General features: G+C 43.0%; 1 protein-coding gene and 1 long non-coding RNA gene across 3 annotated transcripts in view; one reads left to right on the top strand and one right to left on the bottom strand.

Moving 5' to 3' along the window:
- Window positions 1-13,220, bottom strand: part of BPGM (bisphosphoglycerate mutase) — a 32,334-nt gene extending 19,114 nt beyond the window's left edge. Inside the window, exons 1-2 of one of the 2 annotated variants that reach the window (XM_060155963.1) lie at window positions 13,093-13,220; window positions 422-1,083 (exon numbers count right to left, since the gene is read on the bottom strand). In XM_060155963.1, coding sequence (XP_060011946.1) covers window positions 422-1,022 — 601 coding nt within the window. In that variant the 5' untranslated portion in view covers window positions 1,023-1,083; window positions 13,093-13,220. Of the gene's footprint in view, window positions 1-421; window positions 1,084-1,741; window positions 1,868-13,092 lie in introns of those variants that run through there. The other variant, XM_060155962.1, reaches the window with a different exon arrangement.
- Window positions 13,221-13,473: 253 nt separating this feature from the next.
- The window catches only part of LOC132524120 (uncharacterized), a 36,331-nt gene continuing 32,694 nt past the window's right edge, over window positions 13,474-17,110 (top strand). The window contains exon 1 of the long non-coding RNA XR_009541798.1: window positions 13,474-13,612. This is a non-coding gene — a long non-coding RNA (uncharacterized LOC132524120). The remainder of the gene's footprint in view (window positions 13,613-17,110) is intronic.

Consider the following 17,110-nt stretch of genomic DNA (forward strand, 5'->3'; position numbering starts at 1 on the left):
CAAAAGCCACAGAATCTTTTAGATCGGTGGTTCTCAAGCACTTGGAGAAGCCCAAGCATCATTATCAGCACCACCTGAAAATTCCTTAGACACGCAAATTACTGGGCCACACCCCAGGCCTACAGACTGAGAAACTCCAAGGGTGCGGCCAGAAACCAGTGGTGGTCCCAGCGCTCCCTCCCACCAGGTGATTCTGATGCTTGCTGACGTTAGAGAATCACTGCTTCAGATAACACGAATGTAAAAGGCCCAGGATTTTTGACTGATAGAACAAAAGGATCCTGAAAAGACTGAAAGGACAAAAGGTAATAGGGAAGGAAAGTCTATTACGTAAACTGTGCATTATTAGCTTAGAAACCAGTTCCTTTCTAGATTAAGGCCCAGTAGCAACCTTCAGTAAGTAGTAGCATAAAGACGGTACCTTCCAGATGTTTCAGGAGTGCCCGGCTGCTATTTCCATGAGCAGATATCAGAATGGTTTTACCACTTAATACTTCAGGAGCAATCCTTTCATTCCAATAAGGAAGGAGTCTCTCCAGAACATCCTTTAAGCTCTCGGATCGTGGCAGCTGATCCAAAGGAGTGTCGCACACTTTATATCTCCGGTCGTTGTAGATTTCGTGGTAGTAAGGATGGGACTCCTCTATGGGCGGTGGGGTCACACTGTAGCTCCTTCTCCACAGCCTCACTTGTTCCTCGCCGTGATTCAAAGCCATTTGCTCCCTGTTGAGACCGATCAAGGCTCCATAGTGACGCTCATTGAGACGCCAGGAGCTTTCCACGGGAACCCACTCCTGCCCCAGCTCTTCCAGGATCAGCCAGGCTGTGTGGATGGACCGGTTCAGGATGGATGTGAATACAAGATCAAACTCAAAGTTTAGCGCTTTGAGTTGCTTCCCACAGTTCCGAGCTTCTTCCATTCCTTCACTGTTAAGTTTCTGATCCACCCAGCTACAAAAACGGTTCTCTTTATTCCAAGCACCCTCTCCATGTCTTAACATAATCAGTTTGTACTTGGACATACTGATGGCTGAGCTTCTCTAGTGCTTTCCAATGGGCCAGTGTTCAGTGACAGCAATACATCTAGAAAGAGAAGAAACAAAAAGTATAAGTTATATTCTTCATTCAACTAACTACCTGGGGGTGGAAGCACAACTTTTCAACAGCCAGTTTCTAAAACACACTGGAATGATTCCTTGAACAGTTTTGACATCAGACATCTGGCAACTCATACATACCGTGGCACATACAGGCAGAGTCTACAGATAATTACAGGGAACCTAGTTAGTTGACAAATTTTCTGATGGCTGGGTAGTAAGTTAATTGTATGACATAAAACAACAGAACACTTCATTCTATTGGCATGCTACATTTCCACCAGATAAAAAGGCAGTTTCTGCTTACAGAAGACAGGATTTAATAGAATGAGTTTTAGGTGTCTAAAAGGATGACTCGTAGTTGGGAACTCCCAGGTCTGAGAAGCTGACTCGAGACTGAAGGCACCCTCCTCATTTTGTTTCCCCCTCTGGTGGAGAAATAATTTACCAGTCTCGTCTTATTATCGAAGTTATTAAACATGTTAATTCAATAAACCACCACATTCATCTGGTATGTAAATCATTGATTGGTGGCAACTAGCTCTTCAATGCCACAGGCTACATCACATACAAGAAAATCTAAGGTTCAACATTTAAACATTAAAATGATTTAAATCAACATTAACACCCAATATGGTACTCACCTAAATAATCTTTCACCCGCCTCAAGATAGAGTTTTTGGCAGGAGTAAATTGGATGCAAAACAAGCTATCAAATTAAGCAGCTGAGAGATGCTGCCTGTAGAAACAGATTACCAGAAGCAGGTCTGTAGGAGTGAGAGGAAGCACACTGATAAGGAGGCCCCCCTCTCCTTCTCCCAACCCTTCAGCTGTCCTACACATGCCAGCCACATCTCAGCAGGCGAAGACTCTAGTAAAGAGGAACAGGCAACCCTGAAGTGTTTCTGAACTTCCTAAGTGAAGCTGCCGGCCCAAAGATCTGCTGGGCCCACTCTGTCCCCTGGAGAATCTTTGGGCTGGCTGCATCAGCCTGCCTCGCTCTCCTTGCAGTGGACAGATCTACACTGACAAACCCTGCTCAGTTTACTTGCCCAGCGCTTTCCACCTCCGGCCCAGCACTTTCCACACTGGAGAGTAGAGATTATATGAACATCAGGGCCTGGGCTTCTGCCGTTCTTGGCAACTTCCATTAACTGGAGATTTTCTGTCCCACTTAAACTGTGATTCACCCACAGTTATATAACAGTCAATGACAAAGTTAATTGGAATCTAGATCTAATTTCTTCCTTCCTTTAGTAATTCCTAGAGATTCTCAAGGGGGAAAAATGTCTTTAAAACAAAGCTTCCAATTTCAGTGGAGGGCCAACAGAGGACCCAAGGGAGGAAGCAGATTGAGGTGATTTGCAAGTGGCTGAAAGGCTACAATGGTTAGGTTTATGACTTCCCTTTCTCATCAGGTATCAATAAAATTTGACGCTTTATTTAGTGCATGTGAAGTGGGGAAGCATCAGGTCACTGGAAGAAGCTGGGCTAAGGACTCAGGTGAAGGTACCTTGCAGAGCTAAGACTTTCCAGAGGGAAAGCAATGTCTCTATTCTCAGCCCAGATGGGCATCGGGTGGCAGAACAGAGAATGGGATGAAAGAACTGGGCAGTGTTTGGCTAGGGGATTACCGGTGCCCGGAAGAGGAATAATCATGAAACTAATGAAGCTCAAGTTTCAGGGCTCCTCACTTGAACAAACTCCTTCTAAGGCACTGGGAGAGACCAAATAATGAATTCACATCGTTGAGAATGTGTGTGTGTGTGTGTGTGTGTGTGTGTTTAATCAGCAAAAGACACTTCTGTATTGCTTTTTTTTTAAAGGGCCCACCCCAATCCACTAAGTACTAGAAGTTTCAGGCCCATCAAAAACTGGATCCATGCCCACGCAACATTTACTGTTTTGTTTTCGGTGGTGGTGAGGAGGGGGATGGAGAAAAGAGAAGTTATCAATTGTTCTCTACCTCAGCCCTTACTGTGTCTTGTCAAACAAGAAGCTCCTTAGGCTGATGAAGCTACTTTCCCTTCAAATGAAGAAGTTTTGATAGACAAATATTATAGGCAGAGGCACTTCTCCATCATCTTTTGATTATAAACTATATGGAGGCAACAAAAAAAATGTAGCAATAATATCGTGAACACGGAGGCAACTATCACCAAGCTCTGCAGTATTTTAATCTGCTCTATTTGCTTAAAGAAATAAAACAATTTCTGTTTCTTCCCCTCAAAATATATATATTGGAGCAGAGAAATAGTGCTACAGCCACAAGGACTCTACAAATAAATACACACCTGCGCTTTACTCCGGTGGACAGAGGGCGAATACAGGATAAGGGACCAAACTGGAGCATCTACCTCAGGTCAACAGAAAGTCCCTTCCCTCTCTCCTCCTTGCTATCAACTGATCTTTGCCATTTAATTAACTACTGAATATTCACAAAGGAGCTGTTGAGGTTTATAGTTTGCATTCTTTACAATTTAATCATTGTGGGAGCTGGTATGTCAAGTGTCAACAAACATAACACTGTAGTCAGTTTCATTTAAAGTTTCAGGCTGATCTGTGAGGAGCAGTGCTGCGGGGCTGCAAGGTGGTAGGAAAAGTGCTGAACTGCAGGGAACACGCGCTTCTCTGATGGAAGCAACTCGTGTGCATGGACAAAGCATTTGTATAATCTGGTCTCGCTGAGCTAAGGGTACCATTCTAGAACTTTTCTGGAGAACAAGGAGAAGCCAGGGCTGCTGAAAACAAAGACTGGAGAGAATGCAAGACTCAGACCAGACAGAACCTGTGGATTCTGTTTTGTTTTTAGGGTAAATGTCTTTTTTTTTAATGTGATCATTTCAGCTCTTAGAAGCTCAAATGAAAAATGAAGGGAGTAGCTGCTACTTAGCTCCAGCCCATTTCTCTGTGAGACTGAGAACTGGGGTCCTCAATCTTCCAATTCTCAAAAGAACTGCAAATGTGAATTTTATGTGATATCTAATACAAATACTAGCAACTAATTTGAATACATTTAAAAAATGTGAGCTAAACAAGACATTTCTGAGGGTAGATTGAGTCTGCTAGTGTGTGACTGTGACTTAAAGAGAAACCTCCTCCAGGCCACAGGTGAATGAGGACCACCCCCCCCAGCCCCGCCTTCCTGCCCCCTGGAGCTGGTCAGACCCCAAGCCTAACCCCAGCCTTCCTCTGTGGTGGTCCAGCACACTCTTTCAAAGGACAGACCCTCTAATCCCCACGTGTGCCAGGCTTCCTTTTCCCTGACCCTCTCTTCACCAAAACTTCGCCAATGCCCTGCAGTCCCAGCTGTAATCAAACCCCTACTCAACTTTGGACTCTTCTGGAATGTTTCCCCTAGCTCTCAACTTTAACCAAGCTGAAAATGAACTGAACACCAAGCTATTCCCAGGTGTCTGCTTCTCTCTTCAGCAGGGGTGTTCGTGCCTTGTATCCTGGGGCAGGGGCTGCTGACAAGCAGTGTCCCGCTCCCTCCCTCTCAATAGTACTTCCTGTCCAAATGCCTCCATCCCCACCATCTTTTGGGCAGGTGGGGGGAGCTTTGATTCTGAGCCTTGCAATATTCAGCTGTAGCTCTCTTGCCCTCATGTATTAGGTACAAACTTCCTGAAAACTGAGTACCCTATTTAAAACCCTCAGATTACTTCCTGTTGATCTTAGGACAAAGCTCAAAATCCTTAATGTGACCTGCAAGACTTTGGTTTTCTTTTATTTCCTTGAACATGCCATGTTCTTTCTGGCCTCGGGACCTCTGCACACACTGTCTCCTACACAGAACCCTCACCCAACACCCCCTCCCCTCCACCCCCACTTCAGTCCCTCCCTGCTTTGGGGGCCTGCTAGTTATCCTTTCGATCAGCTGTGTCCATTCAAAATGTAACGCAAGCCACATATAATTGGCTTTTTTAAATTTGTAATTTAAAATTTTCTAAAAGCCGTACTAAGCAGCAAAAATAGGTGAAATTTTAATAATACATTTTATTTAACCCTTTAGGTTCAAAAGATTATCATTCTAACATATGATCTATATAAAATTCTCAATGAGGTATTTTACTTTCTTTTTTCTTAGTAAGTCTTTGAAACCTGATGTGTATTTTATACCTAAAGCACATCTCCATTTGGACTAACCACATTTCAAGGGCTCCACAGCCACACGTGACCAGTGGCTACTGTATTGACTGGTGTAGCTTTAGTGCTTAGCTTAAATGTTATTTCCTCTAGGCTAGTCGTCCTCAAACTTTAATGTGCATCAGAATCACCAAGAGGACTGGTTCAAACAGGCTGCTGGGCCCCACTTCCAGAGCCTGAATGAGTAGGTCTGGGGCAGGCCTGAGAATCTGTATTTCTAACAAGCTTCCAGGTGATGCTGAAGCGGCTGGTCTGAGGACAATGCTTTTAAAGCCTCTGCAGACTTCTCTGCCCTTCTTTCCCACCCACTGGGAAGTGGTGAGGTGCCTCCACAGCCCCCTGCTTTAGGACACTAGGTACCGTTGTGATGGGTCACTTGTGACAGATCACTTGTTCCACATCTGTGTGCCCTGTTAGACTGTAAGCTGCATCAGGGTTGGTCTGACTCACCGCCCCATCTCTAGAACCCAGCATGACACCTGACACATACTAGGTACTTAGTAGGTGTGTTGACTGAATCAAAGGTAGGCAAAAAGGATTAGCTTGTGCCAATAAGGCTAAGGCCTGACATTTTTAGTGGTAACTACCAAACCAAAAATAGTCAGGCCCGAGACTTTAGGAAGCTTTAACTCAAGAATTCCAATGTATTTGATGGCAAAGGCAGCGCCAAGAATAATCATCCATTATATTTTTCTTTTGTTACAGTTTAGTATAACAACTAGACAACTAAACATGAAAGGCCATAATAATCTCCACAGAGAAAAGAGAGACACTGATTGACTTGTCCAAAAACACAGAGCCACTAAATGGAATTGGAACTGCGATCCAGGTCTGTGCCTCTGACACCCGCACTCTTTCTGCCTCACCACGGAAGATTTGTGAGTCTGGGTGTGAGCATCTAGGCTCACTAGGCTTCCCTTCACAGGAGAATCTCCAGTCACAGCTTGTCTCCCCAACCCAGGCAGACATTTCATGAAATGCACACAAACAAGGTGAGTATAAAGGAGGGCTCGGCGTATGACTGCCTGAAGAACCTCAAATCACAAGGTCAAGTCAGGCAATAGTCACCCCCAACTTATAATAAGGTGCCAGGCTAAGAATTAAAAACTATCCTTTCTAAAAATCAAGCTTTGTTTTTTTGTGTTGCTTTTGGTAAAGCTCACCACGCTGGAGTTGGTTCTTAAGGGTCCTCATTTATCCGTTGGCAAGGGTTACTGGCACTTGAATTAAGCATTAATTTTAGTCAATGATTTATCTCATACCCCCAAAGGGCCACACGGGTCACTGAATTACCATACCCCAGGGTTCCTTCCTTTTTAAAGTATGGTGTGCTCAAAGAGAAAAATTTAGTAAACAAACATATCTTTTACATGACGCTGCATCTCATCTTCCTGCCGCTTCCTCTTGGCTGTTTTTCCCTTCCTCTGGCCATTACTTTTTTAGTCCTCTGACACCTAACTTATACCTTGCCCACTCTACTGAAATGCTCTCTCAAAAGACTGCTGATTGGTTACTTCTTACTAAGTGAAGACCATCTTCACTCAGTACTTACAGGGCTTTGACCCCTCTGAAGCTGACTATTTCTATCAAGGGAAGAAAAAATCTTCCAAGATTTTGGTGCTGCATTTCTCCCAGCTCTTCAATTGTTATGTCCCAGTGTTGAATCTATATTTTCTTTTTTTTTAATTTATTTATTTTTTATACAGCAGGTCTTTCTTTTTTCCAATAAATTTATTTATTTATTTTTGGCTGCATTGGGTCTTCGTTGCTGCACATGGGCTTTTCTCTAGTTGGGGCGAGCTGGGGCTACTCTTTGTTGTGGTGTGCAGGCTTCTCATTGCGATGGCTTCTCCTGTTGTGGAACACGGGCTCTAGGTGCACGGGTCTCAGTAGTTGTGGCTCACGGGCTCCAGGGCGCAGGCTCAGTAGTGGTGGTGCACACGCCTAGGTTGCTCCGCGGCATGTGGGATCTTCCCAGACCAGGGCTCAAACCCATGTCTCCTGCATTGGCAGGTGGATTCCCAACCACTGCGTCATCAGGGAAGCCCCAGCAGGCTCTTATTAGTTGTCTATTTTATACATATTAGTGTATATATGTCAATCCCAATCTCCCAGTTCATCCCACCAACAACAACAACTACACCCCCGCCCTACCACTTTCCCCAGTTGGTGTCCATATGTTTGTTCTCTACATCTGTGTCTCTATTTCTGCCTTGCAAACCAGTTCATCTGTACCTTTTTCTAGATTCCACATATATGCGTTAATATACGATGTTTTTTTCCTCTTTCTTACTGAATCTGTATTTTCTGCCCCTCAGCAACAGTACTATGACGATGAAGACAGCATATGACACCATAGCCGCTACCTTTCTCAGAGTGCTCACCGTGTGCTTGGGACTATTTAAATCCTCAACCACCATTCTGCAGAGAAGTTACTATGATTACTCCTGTTTTACAGATGCAGAAACCTAAGAGGTGAGGTTAACTTGCCCAAGATGACAAAGACTGTAACTGGCAGAGCTGGATTTCAATCTCAGGCAGGCTGGACCCCAAAGCCTATACATATGCCTTGACCCGCTCTGCTCCACCGCCATATTGGCACCCAAGGCTCTGTCCTCAGCCCTTGGAAACCCAACTTTTCTCACTACTTAAATTACGTTAAAATGGATGATTTATACATTGACATTCCCAAATACTCATCAGTCTACCAAGTTTGGTCAATTAACTCATTCTTCAAACGTGTTACAAACTCCATTTGAACATGGCATAATGCTAGGCCTGTGAGGAATACAGAATCCAACATGAATGATGTCTCCAAGTGACTAATGGGGGAAAGGATATGTGTGTGTATCACTAAAGCAGAAATTAACCCACATCATGAGAAAGCAGTTCATGTATATGGGAGATGGAAAAGGAGAGTTTTTTTTTTTTTTGCTGTACGCGGGCCTCTCACTGTTGTGGCCTCTCCCGTTGCGGAGCACAGGCTCCGGACGCGCAGGCTCAGCTGCTCCGCGGCATGTGGGATCTTCCCGGACCAGGGCACGAACCTGTGTCCCCTGCATCAGCAGGCAGACTTTCAACCACTGCGCCACCAGGGAAGCCCCAAGGAGAGATTTTTTACTTGAATAATGCTTCATGGACATGGCACTATTTAAGCTGAATTTGAAAAGATGTTTAAGATTCAGATTTATAGAAAAAAGAAAAAGAATTCCAGGATGTTTAAGATTCAGATTTATAGAAAAAAGAAAAGGAATTCCAGCCTAAGGGAACAGTGAGTAGAGGGCAAGGGAATAGGTGTTTATGGAGAAATGGTGAGCCATTCAAACTGGTTTGCCTAGAACAGTCTTGCTTTAGGCCTGTTTTCCCAACATACTTATTATAGGGCCCCTTTCACACTTGAAGGTCCCATCTGGAAAATTATATGAGCATCTTAAACTAAGTATAGGGTATAACAAGGAAGTAGGAGGAGACTAGTCTAGAAAGATAAGACTGAATAGTGGCCCCAAAAAGGGCCTTGTGCCAAAGAACGCAGGTTCTTCTGTAAGTATTGGGACATCGTTAAAGGGTTAATAATGTGTATTTTAGGAGGATCAGGCAGCACCTACAAGTAAGAGAGATGGGAAAACCAGGGATGTGAATACTTGTGAGGCTTTTGCAACCATTCTGGTAACATTTAATGAAGACCTGGACAAGCATAATGGCTCTTGAAAAGGGGTAAAGGCGATGATGTGAAAGACACTCCAGCTTAGCTCAGGTGGGGGCAACTTTCTCTGTAAAAGGCCAAAGAGTAAATTTTTTAGGCTTTGTGGGCTATGTGGTCTCTGTTACAATTACTCAATTCTGCTGAAAGCAGCCATAAACAATGCATGTATGAATAAATAAGGCTGTGTTCCAATAAACATATTGGAACTTTTTTGTCTTTTACATATGGACAAAGAAATTAGAATCTCATATAATTTTCATGCACATGAAATATTGTTATACTTTGATTTATTTCAACCATTAAAAACCATTCACAGTTTGTGGACTGTACAAAAACAGGTAGTGGGTCAGAAGGCCTTAGTTTGCCAAACCCTGGCCTAGCTGGGATTATTCAGATCTACTAATCACATCAGCATTTTGAACCTTTAAGTATCCTGTCATGGGATAATCCCAACATTATTAAATCACCTGCTTTCATTCTTAGCCAGAACTGCAAGTGCCTTGAATAATGGAATCCCATTCATAACTGTTTTTATCCCTCACAGAAGATAGTACTGAGCACATTTAAATCAGTCTGAGTAGTTTATTTTGCTTCATCGAATTTAATAATGGGTTCAAGACAGAAGAGGGAAAAAATTATTCATCTTGTTAACCAACTTCAAAAATATAATCTGTCATTTTGACATGCATTACTTTCATTAGACATCTTTATAAATGCTTCACACTTCAGGTGAATGTATACCTGCTCAGGAATGGGTGCTATGGAATTGCCTTGGCAAAAAAGAAACAAATAGGCGATTTGAAGAAAACACAATTTGCAGGTGACTCATATTTTCAAAGACCTTTTGAAATATATATACGTATATGCATTTTTTCCCACCTAAATTGGCGACAGGGTAAAAAATATCCTTTCCATAAATGTCACCGTAAAGTCGAGTTATGTTTCAAGATTAGCATCCTTTTGGCAAGGTAGGGATGGAGAGGGTGGATAGGTAGGTAGGAGACTGGTACACATCAGGCCATTGCGTTTACTGAGGTTACTTCTACAATACTTCCAGAATCTCTAGGTAGTATCAACAAATGTAGCTAAAAATCTTGCTGCTGCCTCCTACACCTGCTCCTCATTAAACCATATAATTTCACTTACCTCTCCCTCACCCACCATAACTGAGTCTCGTCCTCTCTCCCAAACCAATGCTCCTAGGACAGTGCTTCCTCCTTTCCTCAGGTGTTTGAAAAATAATAATGTCTAATACTCTAGTATGGCAACTCATGAACAGGTGGGGAAAATTATAGGATAAAGTCCAGTCTAAACACTTAGTTTGTTTACTGTTTCCAAAATTGAGTAAGAAATGTGATCAATGATATAATGTTGAAGTAATATAAAATAAGGCATGCAGAGCCAGAGTTGCTTTGAGCCAAAGCTTACCCTTAAATATTAAATATTCAAATCCTACCCTAGACCACTTGGATGTTTTCCCTGGTCCAAATCCTCACTACATACCTTTGAACAACTCTTAACCTCCGCTGCATTAGGGATCTAACTCTATAAAGATAGGCTGGCTAGATGTGAGGATAGGAAAAAGAGAGGTTAACCGTGTTTCTGATAGATTAAAAAGGAACAGTGGAAATGAAATCTGGAGCTCATTTCCTTAGGGTCTTAAAATATGCCTTTCCCCAAGCCCAGCTCATTACGAAAAGTTCAAACATGACTATATCCAAAAGTACCTATTGTTCCATAATCTATTACTTTTCCTAAAGCTTTATGGGAACTGTTCCATTTGTGTTTGCATTATAAGAACAACTCTTTACCAGGAGCAAACGCTATTACTTACAGGTGTTTTCCAGACACTATTACCCTGTCATTCTCCAATTTTATACCTATTAACCACTTGTTACAAAGGTAACAAACCATAGCAGGTAGACCCCTCTTCACAGGAAAGGGACACACATGTGTAATGACATATGTGTGTGCCTGGGGCACGTGGCCTGTTCCAGCCTGCGTGGCATCACCCATGTGCACAACACCCAATCATGACACCTCCTTCCTATCCAATTACTATTCTCAAGGGGCTATGAAGAAGACTAAATGAGATTATGGTGAAGTGGTCTACCAAAGAGTGTGAGGTATTCTGGGTTGAATGGAGCAGACTTTGACTCACACATGAACACTGACACAGACCCTTGAGAGTGATCCTGACTTGCTGATGGTATGTGCAGAAGTAAAAGCTGGGAATAAAGCAAAATGAGGGTGGCAGTAAGGAGAAAAGGTTAAATTAGACAGTGAAGTAGGAATGCAATCAAATGTTGTGTTTCAGGAAAGAGGCGTTGCCAGTAAGATACAGTCCTAGAAGCATACCAAATACTAAGCAATATTCTACAATCCAAATGCTTTAGTGAAGTGGCTAACATTTATTTTACATTTTATAAACTATATTTTATCCATATTTGTGGCCAAGTTTCAGTTAAAGAGTTTTGTTATTAAGTGATACTTTTAGTTCTATTTCCCCATATAAATATCCCTTCACACCAGATTTCACTCCAAGGATGTTCAAGTGACCTAACAGTTCAGACACTGGCGTGTCCTCTGTGCTCTAGGCACCAGACACACAAAGATGAGGGCATGGCTGAATTTAGATGTCATTACTTAAAGTGAAACATGCCACTTAATTTCAACCAACCATAGGAGGCAAAAGAGGAAGAGAGACTGAAAGATCTACCCGGACACCAACAGTGGTTGCCTCTGAGTGATGGAATAAAGGATGACATTTTCTGCCACATTATACTTCTGTACAATGTTCATTCTGGACAGCAGCCAAATTTTCTACAATGATCCACTTGGTTTGGTTTAACTATGGACACAAAAGAACAGGTACTACTGTTGTAGCTGGGAACTTTTATTTGCTAACAGACTGGTTAGGAATTTACTGCAATGAGATTTTGCTGATGTACTTGTGTTGGAAAACGTCTAAGGATCTTTAGTTTAAAACAGACTTTGAACACAGGCATGGACCTTGGAAATAATCCAATGCGACATCCACTTTTTAAAGATGCGAAAATTAAGAGACAGAGAACTGAAATGATTTAAGATCACACAAATAGCTTCAAGACTAAAACCCAGGTGTCTTGACTGCCAACTCAGAGCTCCTTCCACGACACCATTTGTTTGAATTATGCTTCTCTCAACCCCACCACAATTGAGTAGCATCTGTGGTGTGTGAGGTGCTACAGGAACACAAAGATGGATCAAACCTAGTCCCCTGGCCTCAGGGAAGACAGTTTTAAAATAAAAGACAAAATGACATGTGTTCTGCTTTCATTATAGAAAACCCTAATAGCTACTGGTGAAAGATAGCATTTGATTTTTTTCCCCAAAAGTGTGCATTCAGTCAGTTAACATTCTGGTACCACTCACAAGCTATAAAGCCTCCATAATTTGGAAGGGAGGTGGTAGGGGAATGAGAGTTACAATAAGTTAACTAACAACCAATTATCCTTAAAACGTTAACTGTGAACTTCACTTCCATTACACATTTCTGTTGTCCTTCTCCAGTAATACGGCCCCCATCCCTTCGAAAGGAGAAGAAATACACTTATTTTTTCATTTGTAGTGGTTCGAAGAACGTGTGATTTAGCTCCAGACTAGAACCCTCCATAAACCATTGCAGATATTCACCTTTCTCCTTTCATGACGTTCAAGTTTTTTCTGTCTACTGAGACTTTTAGGGCCAGGTCTGCCATGGCCCTCAATATAGTGGCACAGCCCTGAAAACACACCGAGCTCCCTTCCAGTGGGAGCCCTACTATTTACGGGGCTCTGTCACCCCGTGCCTCAGACGTCCAGGGGAGTTGAGTTCATCACTCCCTTCAATTCCTGTTTATTCTTGCCGTCAAGGTACCTCTACCAAGCGGAATCCTCCTTTCGGCTATCAGACCAGAGAGTCTTATTCTGACAAAGGGACAGCTGAGCGGGACCTGGGGGATAAGTGAGGGTCGGAGCTTGAGGGGTGGACGCGCGAGTGCCAGACTCCCATCAAAGACTGAACCCGGGGAGGAAAGGAACTGGCCCTCCCGCACGCCAAAATAAACCACCACATCATTGAGAAATGGAAACGTTCGCAACAGCAATATTAAAACCACTCACTTGCAAAAAGGCCACCAGCAGCACCCGCTCCTCGGAACCGCCAAGCTGCCAGTACCTCCCAAGACTCATCACTGCTGCCGGCATCGACTCTCTTTTCTAGCCCCGGAGCCACAAGGGGCAGGTCCTATGGCTCTGACTATTGGAGGGTCAAGCTGTCACTCATTCACAGCCCCACCCTACTCCCAGGAACAGGTCGAGGTCTTTTCCGTTTTTCAAATCCCCGGCGTAGAAAGTAAGGCTCTGAATGGCTTGCTGAGGAGACGAGCACACTTTCGGGCCAGTGAGGAGCTAGCTTTGACGCTAGTGGGCGGGCTTCTGCCTAGGGAAGTAGAAAAACAAAGCCGGGAGCGTCGCCACGGCAATTGGAAAACTTCAGGAGCTCTTAAGCGGTCTGGATGTTAGGAAGTGTTTGGCGTCGTGAAGGAAATACCTGCCAACGTAGAGAAGGGTCGACGGAATCTTGGAAGTGATGAGGTGATGCCTTCCTTTACTCTTGGGAAACTGCAGCCGGCGGATGAAGGTGGGCACTCCTCGCGGAGGAAAGCTCCTGCTTTCCTCATGGTTTTAAGTCCTAAACGCTGATTAAAGCAAAAGCCTTTAAAGTGCCCGATTTATGGGCAGTAACTCGTCCTCACTCTCTCCTAGTGTTGATACTTTTATAGGGATTTCCCCTTAGGCAATCCCCCGAGATTATTTTGGTTGGGGGAAGAACAGTGAACATGGAAGGCACTAAAAGCTTATAGAACAGACGAAGAGAGGATGGAGTGATATGAGAATGATAAATTGGGGGGCCACAGTTACTGAACAAGGGAAATCTATGAAAATACTCGAAGCTGGGCACAGGGCCTCGTAAGCTTCTTCAAGTAGGATTGAACTACCACACAAGCCTTTGAAGCATAAAGTGTCAGAACATTTGGGTGGGTGTGAAAATAATAAGGATTGGTTTGTTTGCCTGACCACACGGGAAATTCTGCTTCTTGATTTCTAAAAGCTGTCCTACCTAGTGTTTAGTATCGTCTTTCGAGTTTTTCCTATTTCATCCTCTTAACAAGTCCAGTAGATACGTGACGGCCAAGCAGGTCCTCAGAATAATTAAACATAAATTTGAAAAGCTAATTTCCACATTTTTAACCCTGTGACACATTATGTATTGAATTCGTTAAGATGTAAGCATTGGTAGTTAGTTCTGTATCTCCTTTATCCTTCTTAGAGCATAACAATTCCTCCTAGGATGTCAAAGAACAGACCCTTACTTCTGGGAGAGCACAAATCCAAGGCCTGACAGATCCCAGCAGGTGATAGGTACCATCTAGGGACAGTCAAATTAAACTTGTGTGGGATTAACTAGAGGTCAGGTCAGAGCAACTGGAGGAGGCGGCTTCCGGTCTTGACTCCCAAGAATGCAGCTTCCAAATCCTATACTCGTACCCACTTCCTCTTCCTTTTCTCTGTACCAGGTGAGGACAAAGTGAAGGGAAACCTTTTCTGCTAGTGTAACATCAAAGCTTCCTACTTAGAGTGCCCACCATCCATACTCTGGAGGATAAAGACAGGATAAAGACAAGTGTCAGTCTTATAGCATTTAGCGATACTTTTCTGGACTTAAGGGCTCACTGGATTTTGTTTTACTGTTATGTATACCTGTGGAATGCTGGTTTGTCACATAGAACATTAACAACATCAAACATCACCTGCCTTTTAGAATCTCCTTGTACAGGTGAGGAATCTGAAATTTAAGAAGTTTATTCAGAATTACTTAGCTGGTTGGGGGCAGAGCCTGGGCAAGGATCCAAGGTTGCTAATTCATAATTCTGGGGAAAATTCTTCCTCTCCTGCTGCCTCTTGCTCCCCCCTAACACACACACACAAAAGCAATATTTTTTTAAATCAAGATTACTAATTTGAAAACTTATTTCCATTGAGACCAGTCATGAAAATTTACTTCTGATGTAGCAAACAGTATAGATAGTATGAAAATAACTCAGGGTCTCAGTTCACTACTTCAAACAACTTTTGGTGTAGTCCCACTTTCATCCAAATAAAAAATGAAAATGCAGTAAAGTATTATAGCCATGTTGTCTTTCTTTCTGTTATGTGAGTGTATCAAAAAGTCAATGTTAACACATATAATACTTTAAGGATTAGTAGCAGATTGTCTTATTCAGGACCTGAATAAAATACAATTTTATGAAAGCCTACATACTGAGCCTAAATTTCACAGCTATTTACACAGGGCCTTTGCAGGTGGGGTTGAGCTGGTCCACCTTGCATCAAAACATCATCCAGAGACCTAGGCTATTCTGCCTTGGCTCTCTCCTTCCCTCCAGCAAACTCCAGAAAGTAGTTGATCCTATATCCCCTTTACAGATTGTCTCCTTGACAATCTTATCGTCATGATCTGGTTGTTTGCTGCTAGTATCTAGTCTCCCACCACACGCTACCGTCTTTCAGGGTCAGATTAAAATATGCTCCCCGTAATCTAGTGTAACAGGCCCAAAGTGTTTGGCTCCCACCTATTGACCTATTCAGTACACGACCCCTCTACTGCAACCAAAAACTGGAAATGCCCTTTGGGATCAGCCATGTAGAACCTTAGAAGAGACTTTGAAGCCATCTGTCCCTTCATTTTACAAGTTAAAACAGAATGCTCATCTCACAGAGTAGTGCAAAGAATAACTGAGGCCATGTTGAAATAGTTTTGCAATCTCTGAAACACCTTACGTCTGCTACTTCCTTGCACTGGGAACTTTGGCACGTTGTCTGACCTCAGCCTGTGTCTTTATCTGTGAAATAGGGATAATATCTAAGTGGCCATTGTGAAAATTAAATGAGATAATGCAGGATGTACCTGACACAAGGAAAGTGTTCAGTAAATGGTAGTTATTCTTAACAACTACAGTAATGATAAATGTAAAGTGTTTTAACTACTTACACATACTCTTGTTTTAAGAACTCAAGAAGGTCTAGGCCTTGTGCTTTCCTCCCCTTTCCCTGCTCTCTACTCACATGGAGACCTGGCCTCCTGCAGAGATTACAGGACAGGAATTTCCTTAGTTATCTTGCTGCCACCCAGAGAGGTGACTGTCAAGATGTGAATGCCAAAGAGAGTACAGATGCACTGCGGGGCTGGGAGCCTCTGGTATTGGGAAGTCTGAACTATATGAAATTTCCCTACTGTACAACGTGGAGCATCAAGGGGTGAATGAAGTTGTCATAATTTCTCCTTGTGGAGTTGTTTTTCAAATGCTATATCAGATTTATGTATTATACTTTATATTAAAAATATTATGTTTATTGCATAAGGCTTAGAAAAGAAAAAATTTTAAACACCCACATTCCTACCACTTAGAATTTATTGTTAATTTTTATTTCCTTCTATTTTTTCCCTATAAATCAATTATTTTAAAAAGACAGGAATCCGGGCTTCCCTGGTGGCGCAGTGGTTGAGAGTCCGCCTGCCGGTGCAGGGGACACACAGGTTCGTGCCCTGGTCCGGGAGGATCCCACATGCTGTGGAGTGGCTGGGCCTGTGAGCCATGGCCGCTGAGCCTGCATGTCTGGAGCCTGTGCTCCGCAATGGGAGAGGCCACAACGAGAGGCCCTCGTACCGCAAAGGGAAGAAAGAGAAAGGAAAAAAAAAAAGACAGGAATCCGTAGTATATATACTGGTTCATGGCAATATTTACTTAATTCATTATGAACATCTCCTCATGTCATTTAATATTCTTCTTCGATTAAAATTCCATCAGGTGACTGTGCCTTTGGGTATTATGTCTCACAATTCAACCAGTTTCCTACTCTTGGGCGTTGAGGTTGTTTCAGTTTCTTTGAAAGATTCAGGGACGTAAATGGGCTGCTGCTTTCCTTAAATGACAGGGTGCTCTGGGAATGTCTGTTGAACCAAAGGTACTGGCTGCTGGCCTTCTCTGCAGAGAGGCTGATAAAGTCGCCAGGCATTCTTTTCTCTGTGGCCTGGAATTGCAGAGCTAAGAAAGCTGAAGCCAGGGAAGCCTGAAAG

Source organism: Lagenorhynchus albirostris, chromosome 8 (genome assembly GCF_949774975.1).
Source record: "Lagenorhynchus albirostris chromosome 8, mLagAlb1.1, whole genome shotgun sequence".
NCBI lineage: Eukaryota > Metazoa > Chordata > Mammalia > Artiodactyla > Delphinidae > Lagenorhynchus > Lagenorhynchus albirostris.